This window comes from Grus americana, chromosome 2 (assembly GCF_028858705.1).
Source record: "Grus americana isolate bGruAme1 chromosome 2, bGruAme1.mat, whole genome shotgun sequence".
NCBI classification, from domain to species: domain Eukaryota; kingdom Metazoa; phylum Chordata; class Aves; order Gruiformes; family Gruidae; genus Grus; species Grus americana.
In genome coordinates, this window is record NC_072853.1 from 9,132,704 (window position 1) to 9,155,853 (window position 23,150).

Consider the following 23,150-nt stretch of genomic DNA (forward strand, 5'->3'; position numbering starts at 1 on the left):
GCATATCTGCACTCCATGGCCTCCTGCAAGAGACGGAGGCAAGCCATACCATTGATCTACTCTTCTACATCAAAATTGCAATGGTAAATAAATCAATTTGTCAAAAGATGAAGTCAAACACTGTGTTAATGCTCTTAAATTATTTAAAACAAGACCGTAATCACTGAGACTTTTTTCCCTAATGAAAAATGAAATAAGTTATAAAAAGTCCCCATGACAGCTTTGCATTGGTTTTGTACAATCTGTTTTCAGATATATTCTAAACAAAATCTATTACAGGGCAAACATGGGAAACTCAAAGGCATTTTGCTGTTCCAGGTGCACGTCTTACTGTAGAGAAAGTTTTGTACATCACATCTCTTTGCATGCTAAGAAACAGTATCATTTTTTTCTGCATGACGAAGACCCAAACAAGAGGCGCAAAACTAACTTTTGCAGAAAAGCTGTACTGCTTCATGGGATTTTCCCTCAGGAAAGTTATATCTAGTATATATTCTCAGTTTCAAGATTCTTTGTCTGTGAGCACCTTCCTTTTTTTACAGTCAAATTAAAAGTACACAATGATTTTGGTCTCTTGCAACAAAAACAAGACACATCCCTTTACAGGAGGGCTAGCTGAGAAATCTGATTAAAGCAACAGTTGCATTCTGCATCACTACATTACAAAAAAAAAAAAAAAAGAAAAAGACATTTTATATTTTCAAGTCACTGCTATTACTACTTACTTTTTATTTTATCAGTGCATTTCACAAGAAAACTAAATCCACCATGACACTGTAAGCATAAATACTTAACGTTACTTTGAAATAAGTGGAGATCCTGCTTTTGCCAAGACAGTGGTCTGCACAGTCCCCAGGAAGAAAATTGTTGTTACAAACACTAGATTAGTGGAAAGAATTGATGCACCTGCCTGGTCATTGCACTTGCCACTGTTTTCCATTATTCGATGTCCTGCTGTAGGAGAAAGGAGGAGTTCAAACCTTATTTTATAAAAGAAAAGATGTAATGTGGACCTACACTCCAACAATAAAGATAAGCAAAGAGGTCCTTGCATTTCCCTTTCATCAGTTGCTCAACCAGTAAATTGCACTGTATCCTGCTACAGCTTGCACAGGGCCACATCCTAAGACATTTCAGTAAAGGGTTTGTGACTTCAGAGAAAGAGTTGGATGGAAATGTACTCTGAGAGAAAAGGACTCTGGGTCTACTAGCTAATCAACTGCTATGCCAAGAGGTGAGTAAAAATCTAGGAACTAGCAATTATCTGAGAATGACACATAAAAACAACTACTGAATGGCAATTTTCAACAACTTCCCTTGCCTTCCCCCCTAGAGTGATGCAATTAAAATAACCTTATTGAGACATGAGGATAAAAAGACAAAATATTTTTCCTGGAGCAAGGAGACACTGAAAAAAAATCAAGTAGTAAATTCGAATGTCATTATTTCAAGGCAAGATTTTATTTAATTGGGCCCTAGGTTTCCTGGACCAAAAATTCTGTTCCTCTGCTCATGTTTCCAAGTGAATACTGCTAGCAGAGAGAGCATTTTGTCCAAGTACCATTTCTGCTGGATTTATAAACCTCCACTGAAGACTAAGCCTCATTTCAAAGCACACTACTCTCATCTGAGGCTGTAAAGATCAATGGTAGTACTGAGTCTGACAAAGCTGACCTCAAAGTCCTGGGATTCTACATGAGAAGTGCTGTAAAAATACGGATCACTTGGGGTGCCTGAGAAAACGGTCCAAGCTGCCAGCAAACAAGCCCGTGCGTAAATGATTTTCTATGCTCTCCCTGAAACTTGTTTTTTCTTTTAAATGAAATCTATCATGAGATGAGATAAAAAGATTGGATACTTTAAACATGCGGATGTTTGGCTCATCAGTTTTAGAGTCTAAAAACTGCTGATCAACAACCGTATTTATGGAATGGAAACTAACCTGTTGTACCTATAAGTTATGAAACAAGACTATTTATATAACACACAAAAAACCACAGTGACGAAAACCAGATTCTTACTATGACTAAATCAATCAACAAAGTGCATCTCTTGTACATCCTCATGAAGCACCCAGCTCCTGGAGATAGCAGTCACAGGTGAGATGAAAAATAACTATAGCAATAACAGCCCTATTAGTGCTGCCAAGGTATGGATGAAATAAAACCAGCACCCACACACTGCAACATCCTGCTGTCTGTAACAACATCCTTTCACAATGAAGTCAAAGGGGCAGGAATGGGACTTACCATCAACAACACCCTCCTGAAGAGGTCCATATCCGCTGCCTCTGTGATCAGGTGAATGCTGGTAATGTCTGCCCCAGCACGGTCGGCTCCTAAGGAAACCCGGCTTGGATCTCCTCCAAAGCTAGCGATGTTCTGCTGCACCCACTTCAAAGCTGCCAACTGATCCAACAGGCCAGCGTTTCCACTCGCCACAGCAGAACCTATTGTGGAAAATAAACAAATAGGTCTGAAAAGAAATAAAACTATAAACATTTGGAGTTTTGGTTAAATGTTACATTTTTAGCAGCTCTTGCAGCTGAACCTTGACAAAACTAATACCAGAGTTTAAAATTCTGAAGAGGTCTCTTCCAAGGTTATCACTTCACAGATTGACTCCATTTCAGTTTTTACCACTCCACCAGACATCCCTGGAGGTGCCTAATTGTCTGTCCTGATGACAGCAAATAAAACTCAACTTCTAAGCTTCATTTGGACACCTCATGGCAGGAGACTTGAATCCAGGCTCAAGTATCCATAAATTCAGGCCATGAGATTCTTTTTCTACATAAATACCTCGATCTTAAAATGAATTAAAAGGAAACAAAAACCAGCATGTTTGCCAAATTCTCAGTTTAGAAGGGACCCATAAGGATCATCAACTATTTCTCTGGAGTACACCTAAGTGCATCTGTTTGCTTCCTACATCCCCTTTACACTTACCCTGTCTGACCAATCACTTATAAGTCACATCATCTTGCATTTCTTTACACACATACAGATGTTATTTTACAATTTATAATATCTCCATATATATCCTTTGAGATTGACCTGTGTCTAACTGATAGACATCTGATTTATATTCATATTTTATCCCATGAAAACAAAAGAAAAATAATTAATCATGTAAACCCCATGCTTAGGTATCACAGAAAAGACTACTTTCTTTTCAATACCAACCAGTGATAACCTGATACTTTGATTAATAGGAAACTAATGCTGAAAGCACCTAATGATGCAAACCCCTAGGCAAGCTTTATTTTATATCAACAGAAGCAGAAATAAGTAATTCCTACACAGTCCGTAAAAAAGGAATAGAAAATGATTATTCACTGTCTACTTCTTTTTAATCCACAATGAGCCATTCATTTTTAATGATTTTAAATTCTCTACATTTAAATCCTGGGGGGAAAAAAAAAAAAAACAACAACAAAACAAGGCAAGACAGAAAAGCCAGGAATAGAAACACAGCTGAAGCTATTTGTTTCTTCCATTGCCAAGACCAAATAGTATGATTTTAAAGTAAGAGTAGGCTCAGAAACTAGTGAATCAAAATGAACAGATAGCGGAATAAAAAGCTGCCACTTTGTGAACCGGCAGCCTTGTCTCAGGCAAAGAGCAATGGAAAGCATACATCTTGTAGTAGATATCCATATGCCTACTGTCGTGAATTACTGCGATATCATAGAGAGCAGCAGAATAGAATGTAGAGGAGACTAGATTATTAATTAGCCTTGCAGATCTTACAGATACCCACATCACAACAGCCATCACTACAAATGTCCTTTCAGTAGGACAGCCAAGAACTAAATGGCCCAAGAAACTACAACCTTCCACCTAGAGCCATAGTTTCAGCTGATCACACCAAGCCACACCATTGAAGCAATGGAGGAGAAACTTCCCCCCCTAAAAACCTTTTCAGGAGGTTTTTTAGCTTATTCCACATAGCACAAGTAGTTCCCAGGGTTCTCAATTCAGCAATAAACCCACTCTAACCCACTGAGGTTAAAAGGAAACCTCATTTCAAGACCTTGCTGCATGCCTTGTGAGACCTCCCCAGAGGAAGTGAAATCCGTGTAAATGTTTTAGCCACACAATGTGCCTCGCCACCGGTGCACTAAACAAGACCAGGAGGGAAATATAACCAGTTCCTTTTGCCCTGCCAAAAAACCACAGCCAGGTTGTGAAATGTACCACACTGGGGAACAGATGAATGCGTGGACATTCACGGTAGTTAGACCAAAAGAAACGTGTCTCCCAGGAATCTTTCCCACTGACTTTTTGCAGGAAAAGATCACATTCCTGAGGACTGCAGGAGAATGAAAAGAAACCAGCGTTCAGAAGGAAGCAAACAAGGACATACCTATGCATTTCTGTTATTACTAAACGAGAAGAACAATAGTGCTAAATTTAAGCATGAAAATCATCCTGTTTTATATGACTTCATGGACTCTCTAAAGAATCAGGCCTAAAAACATGACTGTCTTCTTCATACTCTTGCCATCCATATCACTGGCAATTCACCTTAACTTTTCTGGGTGCAAAGCAACAGGTGAAGGCACTAGTAAGAATGTGCATCACTTTTTGCAACACTAATGGGTGATAGCCAATGAGATTAAACATCCTTTATACTTAGAAGAACAAGAGCTCTTTGACTGCTTGCAAAAGCCCTGTCAATGAGAGACAAAACAACTGCGGAACTAACAAAAACCAAACAAACTAAAAAGGAAATCTGTTGTTTTCACTCCTCTTCATTCCCCAAAATCTCCATTTAACTCCTTCATTTCTAGTTTTGAAATTTATAACAAGGCAGCATGAGAGGGTTCAGTACTTTTCTTAGTTGGACAATGAAACTGCTATTGCTCACAAGATTTGTAACTTCAGGGCCTTCTAACAGTCCGGCTGCTAATGTCCCCACAGTCTTAAGGGTGAGCTCCTGCCCCCTTTGAAACTGCTGGAAAAACTACCAAAGGACCAGGATTTGCCCAAGTCTTTCAGTAAGAATGGAAAGATCCCTGGAATATCATTGAGGATTTGGTTTGAGTCTTGAGGAAAGCGCTTACAATATTTGACCCAGCTTGATAACCTTCATTGAAAATCCCGAGAGGCTACTGGTCACGTACAGAAGTCAGAGGTACTCCGCCAGCCTGTGGTGGACCAAAAAATAGATCTTGCAGTGGAAGCATTGCTCACCAGAATGGGTATGACCGAAAATCCATGCTGACAGGGAGCCTGGTACAAACTTACCACACCAAATCAACCCCACATGAACTAAAGGGCACATAGGGGAGACAGAAGTGTGGCCCTGAAGGAATTTTTATGGCTTCCCATGAATGTGGCACTTAGCTTGCTCCAATGACTCTTGGAAAGAGCTTTTCCTACTTGCTCCAGTTCCTGCTGGAGCAATAAGGTTTTCCCAAATGCACACCAAGGATCTCCCACAGGGGAAGAGGCCAGGAAAGCCTGTGCTTTTCCCTGGCCACGGCTCCACAGTACAGAGAAGGAGAGGGCCCCCAAATACTCCCTACTTGTGATGAACCACCCCTATCCGAAGGTTTGCAGGAATGCAAATTCAGTACATTCAGCTCATGCACTGGCGTTGAGACATGTATGCATATCTCTATGACAAAGAGGCTGGAGAATTTTCCTGATCTCTAAATTACGGACCATCATAGAAATACTGCTATATAACATTCAGTCCAGCTAGCAGTTTCCACTTAGGAAGAAACCTAGGTGAGATTCACAGGGCTGAAGGAGGTTAGTGGGTAATGCGTGGGCAGTGCTGCGTAATGGAAGCTCACACCGCACGTATCCACACTGCATTTGGCTCTAGCCAAAATGAAGCTACAGTATCACTTTCATAAGCATCTATTTTGCACTGATGAAAACAGTGATTCTTTCCCCAGATACACCTATTACCAACTTCTTATCTGAATGAGTAAGGAATTTGTAGTGCCAGCTCTCTAGTTACTGAATGAAAACCAGGCTTTGCTGGGAGTGAGCTTTGAACAAAACAGTAAAACAGAGAAGGGAAACAGTAACAAATAGCTGCAGTTATAACCCCAAATTAGGCAAAATCCACCCAGCATCACTAGCAGTGAATACTCAGAAGAATCATGATGCAATGTATGTAGGTCTGGTATTTGCAAACATGGCAAATATAACCTCCTAAAGGTTATAAAGGTATTAAAATATCCACTATAGAGACCAAGAATTGCCACTGGACCGATGGAGCCAGAGCTCCACTTGCAATCGTTGCATTTTCTCTCCATGGCTCTCTACCTTAAGTTCCCCTGCCTCAGCCAGAATTGAAAGATGGTAGAAAGAAAAGTGTTCCCTCCGTGCTTAAACAGGCAAATCTAATAAAAGGCAAAATGAAAAAAACAATCCCAAAGACTAGATGGTACTACCACAAAGGTTTAGGGAGATATGAATGCGCGCTTTCATGTGTACGTGCCTCTCTGCAGAACACAAAATCCTGTATATAATGGGAATTTCTATAATTTCTAATGTCAATTGGTATTAGGAGGCAATAGAAGTGCTTTGATATAGATGTTTGGGTTTTGTTTGGTCTTGTCCCCTTGCCTCCAGACTCTCTCCTTTCCCTTCAGATCAAGTCCCCACCATTTCTTGGCCATTTCCCCCCCTCCCAAAAAAGAACAATCACTGAAAGATACACGTTTCTCAACTTAAAAAATAAGAACATTAAAAAAAATAATAATTAGAAACAGAAGTGTTACAGCATGCAATTTAGCCCATGCTTGTGTTTGTTCTAGAAATCCATGACTTACCAGTACTAAGGAAGCCAAAAACACCGACCCGGTAGTTTGCTGTCACGACAATGATGTTACTGATGGCAGCTAGGTATGATCCATCTATGGTTGTCTTTCCCACCTCAGCATTGTAACTCCCTCCATTGTGGAAGAACAGCAACACCGGCATGTTTTTGACCTGCCATGACAACAACCAGGTTAATATTCCTGTAGCCAACTGCTTGTATAGGCCACTGATGAGAACACAAGCATCTTCCCCAGTAGCATTATTTAAGCCATTCATAGCTCTTTAACAGTGACCATAATGAAGGGATATCTGGCAATCTGTCTGAAACTCTAGGACTAAATTGTCTACAATGAGTTATGTAGATTAAAGAGGACACCATGTCCAGTATAAAGAAGATTTATTGGCACCACTGTGTTCCACCAGCTGACAACTCTACCAGGCTAGCTCAAGGCAGACCCATCCTGCTGATTTGGCCATTGAGAATGCGGTGGGCTTATTTTTGCTGCAACATGTCTCCTTTACACAAACACGCAGAAAAAGTTCAAACAATTGGGAAACAAGAGAAGGAAAAGGCCTGTTGGGTTGCTTCATCTTGAGGAGAACTAACTCAATAGCTGTGCAGGGCTGCTTCCTACTCTCCAGTTTTCAGCACGTAAACACTTCCTAGTCTCAAAAATGTCCCTTGACAAGAGCTCCTCATTGCTCCTTCAGTCCCTGTGGAGGTTTTCTCCTACTGCATATATAAAGGGGTCCTGCAGAGAGGACTTTGTTGCTGCATGGGACAGACTCACTTCTCATGAAGCACAGAGAGTGCCTGCTCCAAGATAGCCCAGCAGGACTCCTGGGATGGGAAGGAGCTACGATGGGCTGCTGCCCATGTTAGCACTCCTTGCACAGACACCTGATTTCACTCAGAAATGGAGGCATTTCCCCAAAGCAGCACCCCATCTGCTTGGACCCTATCTGCACAGGCAGCAAGGCTGCAGCCAGGCTGCTGCTGCATGAGCAGCACAAAAGCAGAACTTCCCCAGAAGACCTCAGCATTTACCAGCAGATTACAACTCTGCCAAGATGACACACAGAAGAAATACCAGTGAAACATACGGAGGGGTTCTGTTTAAGTTTTTTCCTTTTTTTTTTTCTTCCCGCTGCAAAAAGCGGAATAACCTGCTCCAATGCTAAAAAGGTTTTTTTCAGAGCGTAACCTCAATTTTCCATTCAGCACTTTCATCCCGTATTTCCCACTTTGGGACTATACTGAAGGAGGTTCCTCTCTCCTCTGCTCAGCAGCAGGTCATGCCCACCCACCCACGTCCTGCGTCCTGCTTTGGCAACTGCTGGTGTTTTTCAAAGGGCTGGTGGCCCCTGTAGCAGCATCAAAGTACATCTGAGGTTTGTTTTTCCCTGCAGCTAGAGGGCATTGGGCTCTGTTGCTGTTATTTTCTGGATAGAGCTTAGCTAAACACAGCAGTTCCATCTGCTCTGGCAAACAATGTCTCCAGCAAAAATGCGACTGGCTACACGGGCGAAACAGCAGAGAAGTGATGGTTGCAGCCTCCTGCAAAATTACAGGATAGGAGGCAAAGCCCCCTCAGTTGCCCTTACTTTGTCATGATTGTGTGCGCTCATCACTTATCAATCTGGAGCATCACTTCAGAGGCTTCTTGTGAACACGACAATGTTACCAAGAAAACCCTAGAAACTGCAAGCACTGAAACATGCTGCTCTCTCTCAGGAACTTCTGCTCCTGAACAGAAATTGCCTAATTCACAGTACCTTGTCCCCGGTTCCCATTTCTGCACCACATGCAGCACAGAGAGAAAAATGAGGGCAAAAAAAAAAAATAATCTGTTTTCACATGGAAATTCATTCTAAAACACAACCACATCGAGCCATGTCAGCTAAAACGGTATCGAACATGATGCTGAGCCTGTTTCATCCCCTTAGCTCAGCGTGGTGAAGCCTGACGTTCCAACGAGGCATTTCCCACGTGTCCACAGCCTGCATGGTGCCGTGACCTCCAGCTGACCTGTAAGTTGTGTATTACAGTATGCTGAGCGACTTTACTCAATGCTCTAGTGATGAAAAGCTTAAGAAAGGCAAAGACGGAGACAAAAATGGCAAAACAAAACCTGCTGCAACAGATATGGAGCAATTCGGGGGAAGATTTCGCACCAGGGCTGTGCCTAGTGCCAAGTGTCTGGACGTAGCATTCCCACTTCTAGTCTGCATCAAGCAAATGCAGATCCCTCTCCTATGTAAAGGTAAACTATCATGAAAAATAATTTAGGTTTTAATCCCAGGGGATTTCAATCTCAGAGCTCATGGATTTGGGTATTTTTGGATGAAAGCTGTTTAACATAATTGCCTTCCCATTTCTTGTTAGCCATTTTAACAGCATAGCACAATTATTTTCATGCTATAATTGAGCTATGCTTCACAACATGAGATATTTCATATCACCTATCTATCTATATATATTTGGTAGTCAATTAATTTTTTACTATATATTAGCTGCTGGATAATTTATTTTGAATATAAGTGAATTTTCCCCAAGCCTTGTTCTCAGTCAAATTCAACCAACCACTACAATTAAATCTGCGAGGCAGAAGAAATGCAAGACCTTAACTAAAGCCTGCTGGAGCCAGTCTCTTCACCCACCACCACTTGGTGTTAGGCTGAGATGCAGCACCGCCAGTGCAAACTCTGGGCTGCAGTGGGGCACACGTGGGGCAATGCTGGGCAGAGTGGGGCCAGCACATTCTTCGCAGACAGGCCACGGCTACCACGTGGCTACTGCCCAGTGCAGGGTTTTGCTTCATACTTAGCAACAAAATGCAGACAGTCGCACTTTGAGGTGTAAAATCTGTGCAAAGACTTCCAGCTGGGACATGGTCAGATGGCTTCTGCTGGCTTAGCAAGCAGGGGGATGTCTTCTGAGGAGCCCTGCAGCTCCACCATGGTCTCACGCCTGTAGGGGCTTAGGTCCCATGTGCAAACCCTCAAGGGAGAGAGAAGTTCAGCATCCATCAGGCAGCTGCAAGTCAGCTGGAAGTCTGAAAGGCTTTATAATATTCAGAACCATCTCCTCCATCCTTCTATAAAACACTTAATGAGCTTCTTCGCGGGGGTAGATTTAAACTCTACCGAGCAAGGCAACCTGAAGTTCTTCTACTACCATACAATATTGCTCTGTAAAGAATTGAGTGCAACAGGGATGATGTGATAAGGATGTGAATAACATGTGCAGGGGATGGGAGAAGAGGAGAAAGGATATACTTTCTATTCTTATTTAGTGGAGAGTTCCAACTCTTGATCTTGCATTTGAACCCTTTGCAAATCAAGCTGAAGCACAGCTTTGCTTTGGTAGTGTGACAGGCAGTGAAGGTTATAGGTGGAAAAAAGTCTCTCAGAAGTGCCAGTTTTATTTGGAAGGCTATGTGGTATGTGTAGCTATGGAAGCAGAATGAGGTGAAGTCATTCACCTTCTTCACTGCTTGACACTTAGAGAGTCCTTTGGTGGCAGGCAGTGGTCCCCACACCGTGCTCTTGTTCAGGCTCAAAATGCTTCTGAATGACCTCTGCATTCACTGCTCTCCAGGAGGTTTTATATTTAGTATTTACTAGCTAATTTAACTTTCCATGGGCTGAAAACACATAACTATAGCTCTCTGTATGTGAGTAAAAAATAGAACTTGCCACAAAAAGAAACAGGAAAATGCCATGCCTTCTGCTCCTAGCTACTTCTGCAAAAACAGAAGTTTTGGTTCTCTCTTGGGCTAGACCTACACATGTGAAACTGATTGACTTGATTAGACCTACTTCTTCATTAATCAGTCCTAATTCTTCCCTGTGAGGGTGGTGAGGCCCTGGAACAGGTTTCCCAGAGAAGCTGTGGATGCCCCCTCCCTGGAAGTGTTCAAGGCCAGGTTGGATGGGGCTTTGGGCAACCTGGTCTAGTGGAGGGTGTCCCTGCCCATGGCAGGGGGGTTGGAACTAGATGATCTTTGAGGTCCCTTCCAACCCAAACCGTTCTATGATTCTACTTCTACCTTACACCTCTACAGAAGACAGGAGGGATTCAGTTCTCAGTACCACAAAGGAGAAAACACAAGCTTATTTAGTCTATCAGATGGTAGAAAATACAATGCTTTCAAATAAGCTATCTTGAAAGCAGCACTTAAGCGGAGATGGCAAACTGCCTGGGACAGTGACCTGACCTTTTCAATAAGTGATGACTGCACTCAAGGCAAAATGACAGTCTGGTGCTGCAGGGAGAAAACAGACTGCTGGTCTTTCTGTGATTAAAAGGGCCTGCAAGGGACTGTGTGTGCTGCTGTCGCATAGCTAGACCAGCTCTTTCCAGACATGCAGTGTGACAGACTCATAAATTGCTATTATAATCACCATCACCTTCTGAAAATTACCAGTACTGTAGAAAGAAAATCCCTGTTCCTGTGCTCTGGGCCCACTCTTCAACAGGATTCACATGTTATTCAGCATCTTTATCTCCAGCCCCCCAGGGGTTTGGCCAATCATCTAAGCTTGGCTCTAACTTGAAGCTTTATTTCATATCTGTTTAGAATGAGAAATTCAAGAGCTTTCAAATGACAATTTCTCAGATTGTACCATTGGCCCAGCCATCTTTAAAACATCTATTTTTATGCTTTGCGGGTTGGGCACAAATCTAGCATTTCTTGCTATCCTCACTCCTCAACAGCTCCCACAGATGTCAACAGGGAAACAGTAAAGACGAGGGTGAAAAAAAAACTCATCTGCTGCTGCTCAGCTGGTGGTGAGTGTTGATGTGACGTGCTGTTCTGTGTTATCATCTCCTGGACAAACGGTCTCATTTCAGGGACATTGCCATTGCTGTCCTTAATTTCTCCTCCTTTGCTGCCATCTTCCTCTTGTGTTTTGTTTCCCTCTTTGTCTCTCTCTTATTTCTAGCTTTTTAATTTGCTACCCTCCTAGTTACCCACACCCGCCTCACTGAAAGCCTACAGGGAATACTCTTGCACAAGAACAAACAACAGAGTGCCTAATTTAACCTCGCAGGGCTTTGCAAACACCACATGAAAAACAGTCATTTGTGTCAATTAGAAGTACTTTGAAAACAGACAGTGCTCAGCTACAAAAAAAAAAAAATCAACTCGTCTCCTACTTACAGTGGTGGCAGGAACAAAGACGTTCAGATATAGGCAGTCTTCGCTGACAGAGTATGACGGGGCCTCTCCATCTCCTGGCTGCCAACAAGCTGCCCTAGAGACATGGATTGACAAAATTACAATAAAAAGGCTTGTAATCTTTTTCTACTGCTGCTATTTCCTTCTATTTTGATGTACTAAGTTCATAAAATCTTTAAAGCTGTAGATCTCAATCACGTTTAAAATTATGCCCACCTATACCTGAGTAATAAATACGTGGGTTTGTACACACACATACAAATGCAAAAAACATGTTGTATTTTCATGTCTAGGATCCTTCCCTCAGAAAACCAGCCTCGTTTTAAAAAAGATTAGAACTTGAAAATTAGCCTTCATAAAACTCATGTTTTACATAAACTGCACAAAATTAGCACCAGATGTAAGGGGAGCAGGACTGGGGGTCTCAGGCATAGGTCTCCCCCTGCAATTGCCTGCACACCTATGCAATCCACTCCTTTACTGTAATACCAGTTATTTATTTTAATTTCTAATAGTCTGTGGGCTACATTTACTTATTTTTATTTTATTTTCTAATGGTCTGTGGGAAAATATGTTAAGTTTAAAATTTTAATGCATTTTTTAAATCTTTTTGCTCTAAGCATCATAGCAGACCATTAACAGTGCCCAGCAATGTTAAAAGTAACCTTTCAATAGTTGTTCAGCCAGCCAGCCACATACAGAAAATAATTCTCTGGCCATCACCTCTATGAGATTCGTATGCTCAAGTTCTCTCCACAGCAAGAATCAAGTGGATAATTTTTGCAGTTCAGATCCAAGCTATTTGGAAGCCAGTTCCTTCTACTTCACAGCCATTTTTATATCACATAGTAAGTTATGGAAAAGCATCACATAAAGCCAAAAGAGGCTATGGAAAAGACAGTAATATCTCAGAGAATTAATTCTAAATTATCATTTTTAATGCTCTTGTAATGCTCTTTTTACACTGAAGGTGTGAAAAATTTCATAGAAAACTGCAAGGGAAAGGATCAGCTTTAATGCAATTCTACAAAATATTTCCATAAGGGAGGTTCCTAGGACACTGATATCACTGAACAGCTTTCACACTGACAGAGAAGCACATCATCGCCAACCAAAACTGCTCCAGCCATTTTAGGGAAACAAAATACAAATTCCCAGGTAGGAACCCAGCCAGAACAACATACCTAATGCTATTAATCGTGCAGCCTTCAACAGGGCAGCAGGAATCATCACCAGTGCTCATGGCTTTTTTCTTTTTTTTTTTTAATTATCTTTTTCTTTTTTAGCAACTTATCAAGATTCCCAGCATCTCCAGCTCCCAGGATCTCCTCCTGCCAGGACAGACTCCAGGCAAAGGCTGCCACCTGCTGAGGCAAGTCCACAGCTTCTCCAGCGGCTGGCGACTCCAACAGCTGGAGGAGGTTTTTAGCTTTTTTTCCCTTGTTTGGGGGTTGAAGTTTTTTGGGGTTTGGTGGGTTTGTTTTTTTTTTTTTTGGGGGGGGAGAGTCTTTTATCAGGTCCAGGCTGATAAATAAATATTTCTCTTCTGTCAGTAATGGCACTGTGCTAATGTGAATTTCTTATATACAAATGTTGTGCAACACAATATAGAGTCCAAAAAAAAAAAAATAGTTGTCAACACTTTTTAAACACACAGACACTCAGGTCTCTCTGATTCTACAAGTGCACCTCCATGGTGCTAAGCTCAAAGAATTCTTTTTTTATCCTTAAATGAATAATAGAAGATAATGTGCACGTTTTTCACTGGCCTAAGGAAGCACTGAGAATTCAACAGACAGAAGATTAACCAAGGTCCCTAAATTGCTTTGAAAATCTCAGCCAGGGTGCCCATTGCAGCACCAGGTCTTCAAAGAGAGACCACAGAGGCAGATGGATCTTACCAAAGTCCTAGCAGACACCATGCTGTGACTGCAGACACAAACAGCTGATGGTGTGTGCGCTAACCTAACATCACTGTGCACCTGAGGAAACAAAAAGCTACATCTCACCAGATCCCTCCAACGTACATGAAGCTGCGTGACTACTGTGATTATGTTGTTAACAACCTCACAACTCAGGTGTAACCTGAAGGATGAGACCGCCAAAGGCCAGATGCTCTTTCAACTCCTCAGAACAATAGGCATCTCTATTCAGTTGGTTCATCACAGGCCTTGCCTGAAACCTCGGGAGACAATTCCTGAGTAAAGGAGGCATAAAACAGCTTCCACACAGTTGATAGGTCTCTAAATCTGTAGCCTCAGGGTGTGTTTCCACCAAAGCAGGTGGTGATTCATGTTAGGCCTGCAGAGTGCCATCCTCCCAGCTCCCTTGCAAAAATTTATCATAGAAACATAGAATAGATTAGGTTGGAAGGGACCTTTAAAGATCATCTAGTCCAACGCCCCTGCAATGATCAGGGACATTGTCAGCTAGATCAGGTTGCTCAGAGCCCTGTCCAACCTGACTTTGAATGTTTCTGGGGATGGAGCATATACCACCTCTCTGGGCAACCTGTTCCAGTGTTTCACTACTCTCATTGTAAAAAACTTCTTCCTTATATCTAGTCTGAATCTACCCTCCTTTAGCTTAAACCCATTACCCCTTGTCCTATCACAACAGGCCCTACTAAAAAGTTTGTCCTCATCTTTCTTATAAGCCCTTTTTAAGTATTGAAAGGCTGCAATAAGATCTCCCTGGAGCCTTCTCTTCTCCAGGCTGAACAACCCCAACTCTCTCAGCCTGTCCTCATAGGAGAGGTGCTCCAGCCCTCCGATCAGCTTCGTGGCCCTCCTCTGGACTCTCTCCAACAGCTCCATGTCTCTCCTGTACTGGGGCCCCCAGAGCTGGATGCAGTACTCCAGGTGGGGTCTCACAAGAGTGGAGTAGAGGGGCAGGAGCACCTCCCTCGACCTGCTGGTCACACTGCTTTTGATGCAGCCCAGGACACGGTTGGCTTTCTGAGCTGCGAGCACACACTGCTGGCTCATGTTGAGCTTCTCATCAATCAACACCCCCAAGTCCTTCTCCTTTTCCTTAACCATCTTGACCAGATCACCTAGCTCGAGTAGTTTGTCACTAGCCACATAAGGACCATTCCCAGTGCCAGGAACTGAACAGGACTGCATGGCCAGCTGTGGCTGGAAGGATAACGCAGGATCTCAGTAGACCTCAGGTCCATAGTAGTTCCTTGGAAGCTCTCAGGTCACTCAGCCTCAGCATTGATTTCTGCATCTCCCTCTACAGAAAGTTCACTGAGTTCTTCCACCAGACTCTCTCCTTTTGACTGTTCTGTACCTTCAATCTCCTGTTTCTTGTTTCTATCATTTATTTTTTTCCTTGCAGCTCCTCATGTCTGCCAGGAAACAGTCTGCTTTTTACTGATAGAAACATGATGGGGTACCAGCTCTCATGTATCAACTTCCTCTGCACACATGCAGCAGGGCTTGCTCAAGCGAGTTTCGTGTGCTCTGCAGTTTGCTTTCTATTACGTGGAGCAGGGACACACTGTGAGAAAGGCCCTATAAAAACCTCTCCACTCTCCTATCTTGTTTCTTATTGCTGCATTTCTATTTGCTGTGGGGTTTTGTTTTTGGTTTGGGGTTTTGTGTGTGTGTGTTTGCTTGTTTTTTTAAAATCCACTGTCCTGGCAGGTTCCATAGCACAGATATTCACAGATTCACAGATTGGCAGGGGTTGGAAGGGACCTCTGAAGATCATCTAGTCCACCCCTCCTGCTCAAGCAAGATCACCTACAGCAGGTTGCCCGGGATTGTGTCCAGGTTGGTTTCGAGTATCTCCAGAGAAGGAGACTCCACAACCTCTCCGGGCAGCCTGTTCCAGTGCTCGGTCACCCTCAAAGTGAAGAAGTTTTCCCTTGTGTTCAGATGGAACTTCCTGTGTTCCAGTTTACTAAGTACTTATACTTATGTATGACTGTTTATTCATACTAAGTACAGTCACCCAAACCCTCTTTTCTTTAAGAAACACACATTTGCAATTATCATATTGGTTTTCCAATGCAACAAAATTAAGACTCCTATCATAAGACCAAATGAAACACAAACATGCACACAAAGGTTATGTCCGCAGAGTGCCTCCAACCTAAACTCACCGAATAGTGATGTCTGTACAGCCCTGGAGAGCCAGGGGCAGCCAACGGGAAACATTAGATATAGGGACTTAAAAAGAAATTTAGCCCATCTGCTAATACAGTTCCGGGAGCTCGTTTCCTCTTAAGGCATTACCTAAAATGTTTATAACTTCTGTAATTCTGTCCAAGCCATTTAGCAAGTATGTGCCTTTTAATAGTTTTTGGACTGAAAAGACTACCTGGATCCTTCAATCTCCTAGACACTACTAGGCAGAGAATTTCTGTATGAGGCCCACAGCTTCTGGTTACATCAGTGTTAAGGCACCTCCATTTGGTTAAATACTCTACAAATATATGGCTCAGCCGGAGCAAAATCCATTTGTATAAATATTATAAATACCTGTATAAATTCTCAGAATGAAAACAGATTGACAGCAGACGGTGGCGAGTTATGCATAGGTTCAAGGCTATGTACTGGAATCTGCCTTTTTTCTTTAGGTGCTTGCATGCATTAACATATAGATGGAGAAATCATTCTTTTTGCTATATTCCCAAACTTGTATTAATCTGTACCCTATAGGTTCTTTTGCAAGAAAGGACATCAATATCATCATCACCACTCCAGCTACTTTCGTATACCTGGATGGAACAACTGCTTCTGTGGATGATCAAAGGGTTTTCTTACCGAGCCACAGTAGCATTCCAGGTTTCCACCCAAGCAAACGGCTCCGGGGGACTGAAGCGCCTCTCTGCAAGGGGAGGTGCAGCATATGGGATCCCCAGGAACTGGCTGATGTTTCTCCACTCTGAGCCAATGTGGATCACCTGGGATGTGCCCATCAGATCTCCATGGGATGGGATGTGCACAGATGGGGTTAAATCCGATTCAGAAATGGGCAGGAATAAATCTATTGGAGGGGAAAAAAGGAAAAATAATTTGCTTCTTCAAGTTATTACCACTTCATAAATGAAAATTAATCCCATTTCCCTTAATTTTAAACTATTAAGTGCCTATTTCATTTATGTAAATGAAACATAAATAAATCTGTTATTGTCTCCCTATAAAATACTTCATGCTATGCTACATGTTAGCCACTGCATGTGGACATTTAACTTTCCAGACCCTTACTCAAACATTTATTCCAGATCAGACATCGCATTGGAACATAAACCTGAGCATTTCTACAAAAAGGGAGAGAGATTTTCAGACTTCCCCTTCTCCTTCGACTCTAAAGAGCACAATTTTACACCTTTAAATGTTTATAGCGAGTCAGAGGAAAGAACCACACAACTCATTGGTTTGGGCTCTCACCAGGAAAGACTTGTACTTCGGTCCCCTTTCCAGTAGCTGTTTCACCATGCCAGGGGGAAGAGCTTCAACAGAAGGCACCGAGCACAACCCGTGTCCCAATTCCCTACAGCCTTGAAGTGGGAATCACCTGTGCAAGTGCTCACTTTAAGTGAGTCAGGCACGTGTGTGCCTTCTACATGCCAGAGAAGGGAATGAGGGATTTTAGGGTACCAGAGGGCCTTCATCGCCATCTTTTGCCTTACACTCTATTGTGAATACTGCCATTTTCTTCCACAGGACTTATGCCGTTATCTACATTTAGATCCACCATAATTGCTATCTGAATTTATTTTTTGCTTGCAGAAAATTATGAAATATTATGGGGTTATAGTTTGATCCAAATTTTTCTTTTTTATATAAAGATTATCTGAATCATAGGCTATCTATCCAAAGAAGAGGTTTTTCAATAATGCCTTAGTTTAAAACAGAGCTAAGTGATACCTCATACTATTTCTCTCCTAAAACAATGTATTTGATAGGCAGGAATCAAATTCTAAGTCACGTGACTAAAACCAAAATTGTACATAAATATACAAACACACAAGTCCAGCTTTTATGTCTCAGTCTGTGATTTTGGTTCACTTGACAATGATAAACCCCTTTTTCTCTCATCAAGTTTGAACCTAGAAGGTTCTCATTGATTTGTCAATTCTTCACAGAAATCTCAGTGAAGAGAAAAGGAAATATTTTTTCCCTTCCCCCTTATTGTTACCTGGTTTCTAATTACTTCTAATAAAAGAAATAATCAGTATTACACAAAAGGAAAGCAGTGTCTTTTAAAGTCAAGGGAAAAAACCAACAAAACTTAGAGTTACAAATAATTACATAGCCAAACAATAGAATTTTTACCTGTCTACACAACTTCTATTTCTCTCAAATAATTTTCACTTGTTTGAAATATTAGTTCATCTTGGTTTAGAGGTTTGGATTTTTGTTGCTGTTTGTTTTCTCCAGACACAGTCTTTAAGATTTTCAACTGACAGTGGGTTTTCAACACTCCTCATGTTATTCTCAGAATTTAAAAGGAAGAACATATAGAAACATCTTCTGCAGATGAAAATGCAGGAGTTGGACATTCATTACTGGTCTTTTGTTTATTTTTACCATTCTGCACTTTCCAAAACATCTTACTTTATTATATCTGCTTCAACATTAGATGATAACACTGTGATTTTTTCCATTTTTATAAAAAGTATTTGGGGTCATTTTCCCATCCAGCTTGACTGTAACTCCACTGAAGCAGCAATGGACAATTGTTTAGGAGACAACCATATTGCTTTATGTCTGCTGGGGATTTCCTCACTCCTCCATTCACAAGAATCATGCACAGGGCACCACAGTTGAGTTCTTTCCTCCACAGCCTTAACCTGCTCTTACCTTGCCTCCTATAGATATATGTAGCTGGCTCTTTGAGTAAAACTCGGCAGCTGTGCCCTTGCAGGCCATGTGTGCATGTCTGTGTATCAGGGTAGAAAAGGCATCTTATTGCTGAAGGCTGGATTTCCAGTGTAACCACTGTACATGACTGATTCTTTGAACAAGCTGTGAGGTGAAATGTGAAGAAAAAGAGCAGATAAAAATGTATTCTCAAAGTATTTTTTATGACATTGTTATAAGATGCTTAAAAGAAAGGTTTTACAACAGGTCAAACAACAAGAATATGAAGTAGCTATCAAGCAGAATAATGGGACATAAATGTCCCCATATTCCCAGAACATTCTCCAAAATAGCCAAAGGAGAAAAGGTTATATTGGCTTTAAAATGGAGCAATACAGCAAGAGAACTGGTATCACAGGTTTTAGGAGAAGAAAAACATCTTCTAATAAAGTATTGAGGACCTCAACTGAATTCAAATAGTCCTCAGGGAGCCCTAGGGGAAGGTTTCAGAATAAGAAAACTGACCCTCTCACTCATCCAGGTTTGTACGCAAAGGTGGGTATCCAACATTTTCCTTTAAAAAGGCTCCTTCAAACAGTTACGTGAAAAGAAAAGGGGAATAAATTACGCTGCTCACCTTCATAAGGTGAAGACCATCTACTGCAGAAAATGGGGCCATTCCAAGGACCATCTTCTGCAGTAGGTGGGGGCAAAAAACTTGACTTTTCCTTATTTCTACCATTCTGCGGCATTTGAGGATTTGCCAGTCATGTGAAGGTAAAGCACTCTCTGCTGTCCAGTCAGGCTATTGATTAAAACCGTTCCCTTTGTTGTCACTACAGCCCAACCCCTACTTCATCCCAGCTCTCAGTTAACCTGTCATCATGCACCAAAGCTATGAGTTACTTTAGATAATACTAGGTGGTTCTACCATCTGCCTTACTCAATGAGCTTCCCTTAACTATTCTTTAGAAAAGAGTGACATCATCCTTTTAATGATTCGCTGCAATATTCTCCAAGTTGTACAATGCCTGGAGAAGCAAGAGATCTTTATGCCCAACAGGGGTCAAAATTCTGCAATTACTGTATGGCATTTTTTGTCTATTGTATCTTTCATTAGATAAACTACTTCAGGTCCCTTCTCTCAAATTCAGAAACATTGGGGTAGTCTTTAAAAACACCTCAAATCAGTGTATCTGTGTGTGAGGGAAGGGTGTTCTTGTTTTTTCATGCTCACAAGCCAGTATTTTCTGTAAAGCCAAGAAAAACTATTTCTTACCAGATAGACAAAAGTCTCTGGCAGTGGAGAAGTTCCTGGATATTTCTCTACTAACTTGCACAACTTCAAAGTTTGAGATGGATGAATCCATGAGGACAGAGGATACATTTAAGAGTTGCCATATCTCCAAATACTCTGTAAAATGAACCGCACAAAAATAATATAACTAAAGGAATCAGTAAAAACTTCAGAGGAAAATAATACAGAAGTAAAAGCACTGGGGAGTGCTTTTATGAAAGATTTTCACCCAAATGAAAGACTTTAACTTTTCGTTGCATCAACTAGGAATAAATGAAATATAATATTCAAAGGCCTCTGATTCACTAAAGGGTCCGGTCCCATCTTCAGAGATCATGTACAACTAGGTTTACAGAAGTATTCAGTTAACAAAGAGGTAAATCAGGAGCAGCTCCATCCAGGTTTGCACAAAAATCCAACTGATTTAAAGAAAAGGTTTCTGAACAGGCCTAATTACATTAAAGGACATGGGTCATAATGCTTGTACATGAATTCCTGAGCAGGTCCAGCCACCAACTCCTTGGAAAGCAAGTGGGGATCCTGCATGTGACTGAGCACTCCCAGAACCTCCAGCAGACTTCCACATCTATATCTAAAATGGGAGCTGGTTTCCTAAGGTAGGCTCCATCTCAGTCACCTGCAAAGTAGATGTCTACATCTGAGTCAATTACACTAGACTCTGTACTATCAGGAGGGACAGTCAGTTTTACTATACAACATCTCCATCCTGCTTTACATGTCTGCTTTAGGATAAGACAAATGACCCCCAGGAATCCACTGATAACATGAGCCAGATGTCCATGTTGTCCGTATAGGGAATCTCATGTGAGTAGCTGAAATGAAGATGTCTATCCTGCCTGCATACATCTACAAACAGAGAGCAAGTCCCGACCTTATAGACTAAGCGAAAATGAGACAACTGTTTTTGCAAATGCTATATTTTGTCCTCACTTCCCTTAAAAGCAATCAACCAAACTCCCACAGAAGCACATGCAATTTTCACAGATTTATAGACCTTTTTTTTTTTTAAGGTCACAAGGACTACTGTGATCATTTTAATTTGATTTCCTAGACAGAATTACATTAAATGCTATGAACTGTTCTAATGTCATGTAACTCCTACATAATTAAGATTTGATTCTATTTCATATGTATATATACACATATACACAAATATGTATATATACACGTGTATATACATATATACAAACATGTATATTCACATATATACATGTACACATGCATATACATCTGTGAGCATGTACATACTGACCCCACTATTCATCAAAAATTATTCTTCTGTCTCACAGTGGATTTAAAAAATGCCACAAACATTCTTTTCTCATACACAAACAGACAAAAATATCTGCAGGCTCCCAATTTTGCACACCAAAATCAAAAAAGAAGTCTTGGGAAAGAATGGGCCTTTAATTATTTTAGTTCCTTTCAACAGTTCAATGTTTTAAAAGGAAAAGGGCCCTGCTGTGGCTACCAAGTCCTAAACAGGAGGTTGGCGTTACCCTCTCCATGTAATTGCAGGGTGAGGACAGAGCTGAGACAGCTGTTGTCCTGCTATTCCTGGTGAACAGACCTTGCCCTGTTGCTTGAGTTCATTTACCACACAGATGCAAAATTGTGACTTTTATTAAAGATTTCTTTAAGTCCTCTGAGATATGGGTGACTTGCAAAGACGGCCAAAGTTTCCTTCCTTCTCCTCGTCACAGGAAGACAGCTGTGACCATACCACTCAACATCATATCTGAAGCTGAGGTCTAGGGTTCATGCAATCATGGCTGTGGCATGCCCTCCCTGCAACTTGGAAATCCTGGTGTTGACATACTTGTCCAGTCGGTGAGAACCCAAGACCCAAAACAGACCACGGACTAGCCTGTTTGCATCGCTCCTTGAGCAAATAGGCATGGAATAGCAATGACTAAATTAGATTTCAAAATTATTTTATTCCAAATAATTAATTAAAACACAAGGCAACTGGCACAACTCAGGGCTCTATGTTGATGCGGAAAGTCTTTGCTTTTGCAAGGTAAATCCTTCCCAAGGAAGTGTAAACCTCAAGCATGGGTTATCTCTCAGAGAGCAAGCTGAAAAAAACTGATGTGCTACCACCATCGCCAAGGGTGTTACCTTAGTGTTAGCTCCTTTGCTCTCACCCTTGCTGAAGAAAACATCTGATGCAGTGATGAACCGACCTGTTGCACCCCACAGACCTTCCCAAACAGCCCGGCCTTAGTTTGTGCCTGTGAACTACATGCAAGAAAGCAGCACTGGGTTCCATGGGTCCTTTTCAACCACTTCAAAATCATTCTATTCCTGTTATATTTGGGGGCAACTTTTCCAAGAGATAGAGGCTGAAAGTCTCCAGCTAAGTAGAAATGAAGGTTAATTTGGTATTGCACTGCCATATGTCAAAGACCACTTGACATTGCAGAGTAGCAAAGTCATCATCAGCACTATATTCAGAGGGAGTCTGAGCTAGTAAGGGAGCAACAACCTTGCGACCACAGCTTGACTTGTGCAACAGACCTGATGCACTTGATTTTTTTCTTCCCCTTAAGCACTAACTATTCAATTATTTTAGAGGAACACAGTGATTTTAGTCACGTGGAAATTACTACATTTCATACTGTCAATGGTTTCTCTATTTTGAAACCGTCTAATATGACCTGTTGCATGACCCATGTTAGAAAATTTCAGCTTCTACATCTAGGGTGACATTTTGTGGCATTTATTTTGAAAGATACAGAGTTGACTTCTATTTTTAAGTGATGGAGAATTAACCACTACATCCTCTCCAGAGATTATCTGTCTGCACTGCTAGATCCCCCAGGTCATACTTTTCCAGATTATATCTTGTCAGTTTGTGTTTTCAATTATTTCTTTTTTTTTTTTCCTGAAAACATTAACAAGAATTTTTTTTTTTTTAATCAATATGACTTAAACTATGTTTTTACATAAGAGCAATGTTGTAATCTTGCACTGTGTGCAGTATTAGTAACTGAGGTCTTACTACGGGAACAAGTAATTTCTCTAGGTTCACATACAAAGC

At 41.4% G+C, this 23,150-nt stretch overlaps 1 protein-coding gene across 1 annotated transcript in view; it reads right to left on the minus strand.

Moving 5' to 3' along the window:
• TG (thyroglobulin) overlaps nt 1–23,150 on the minus strand; it is a 160,268-nt gene that overhangs the window by 64,214 nt on the left and 72,904 nt on the right. The window contains exons 36-41 of the mRNA XM_054815965.1: nt 20,069–20,203; nt 18,790–18,954; nt 16,747–16,969; nt 11,954–12,047; nt 6,797–6,956; nt 2,250–2,449 (exon numbers count right to left, since the gene is read on the minus strand). Coding sequence (XP_054671940.1) covers nt 2,250–2,449; nt 6,797–6,956; nt 11,954–12,047; nt 16,747–16,969; nt 18,790–18,954; nt 20,069–20,203 — 977 coding nt within the window. The remainder of the gene's footprint in view (nt 1–2,249; nt 2,450–6,796; nt 6,957–11,953; nt 12,048–16,746; nt 16,970–18,789; nt 18,955–20,068; nt 20,204–23,150) is intronic.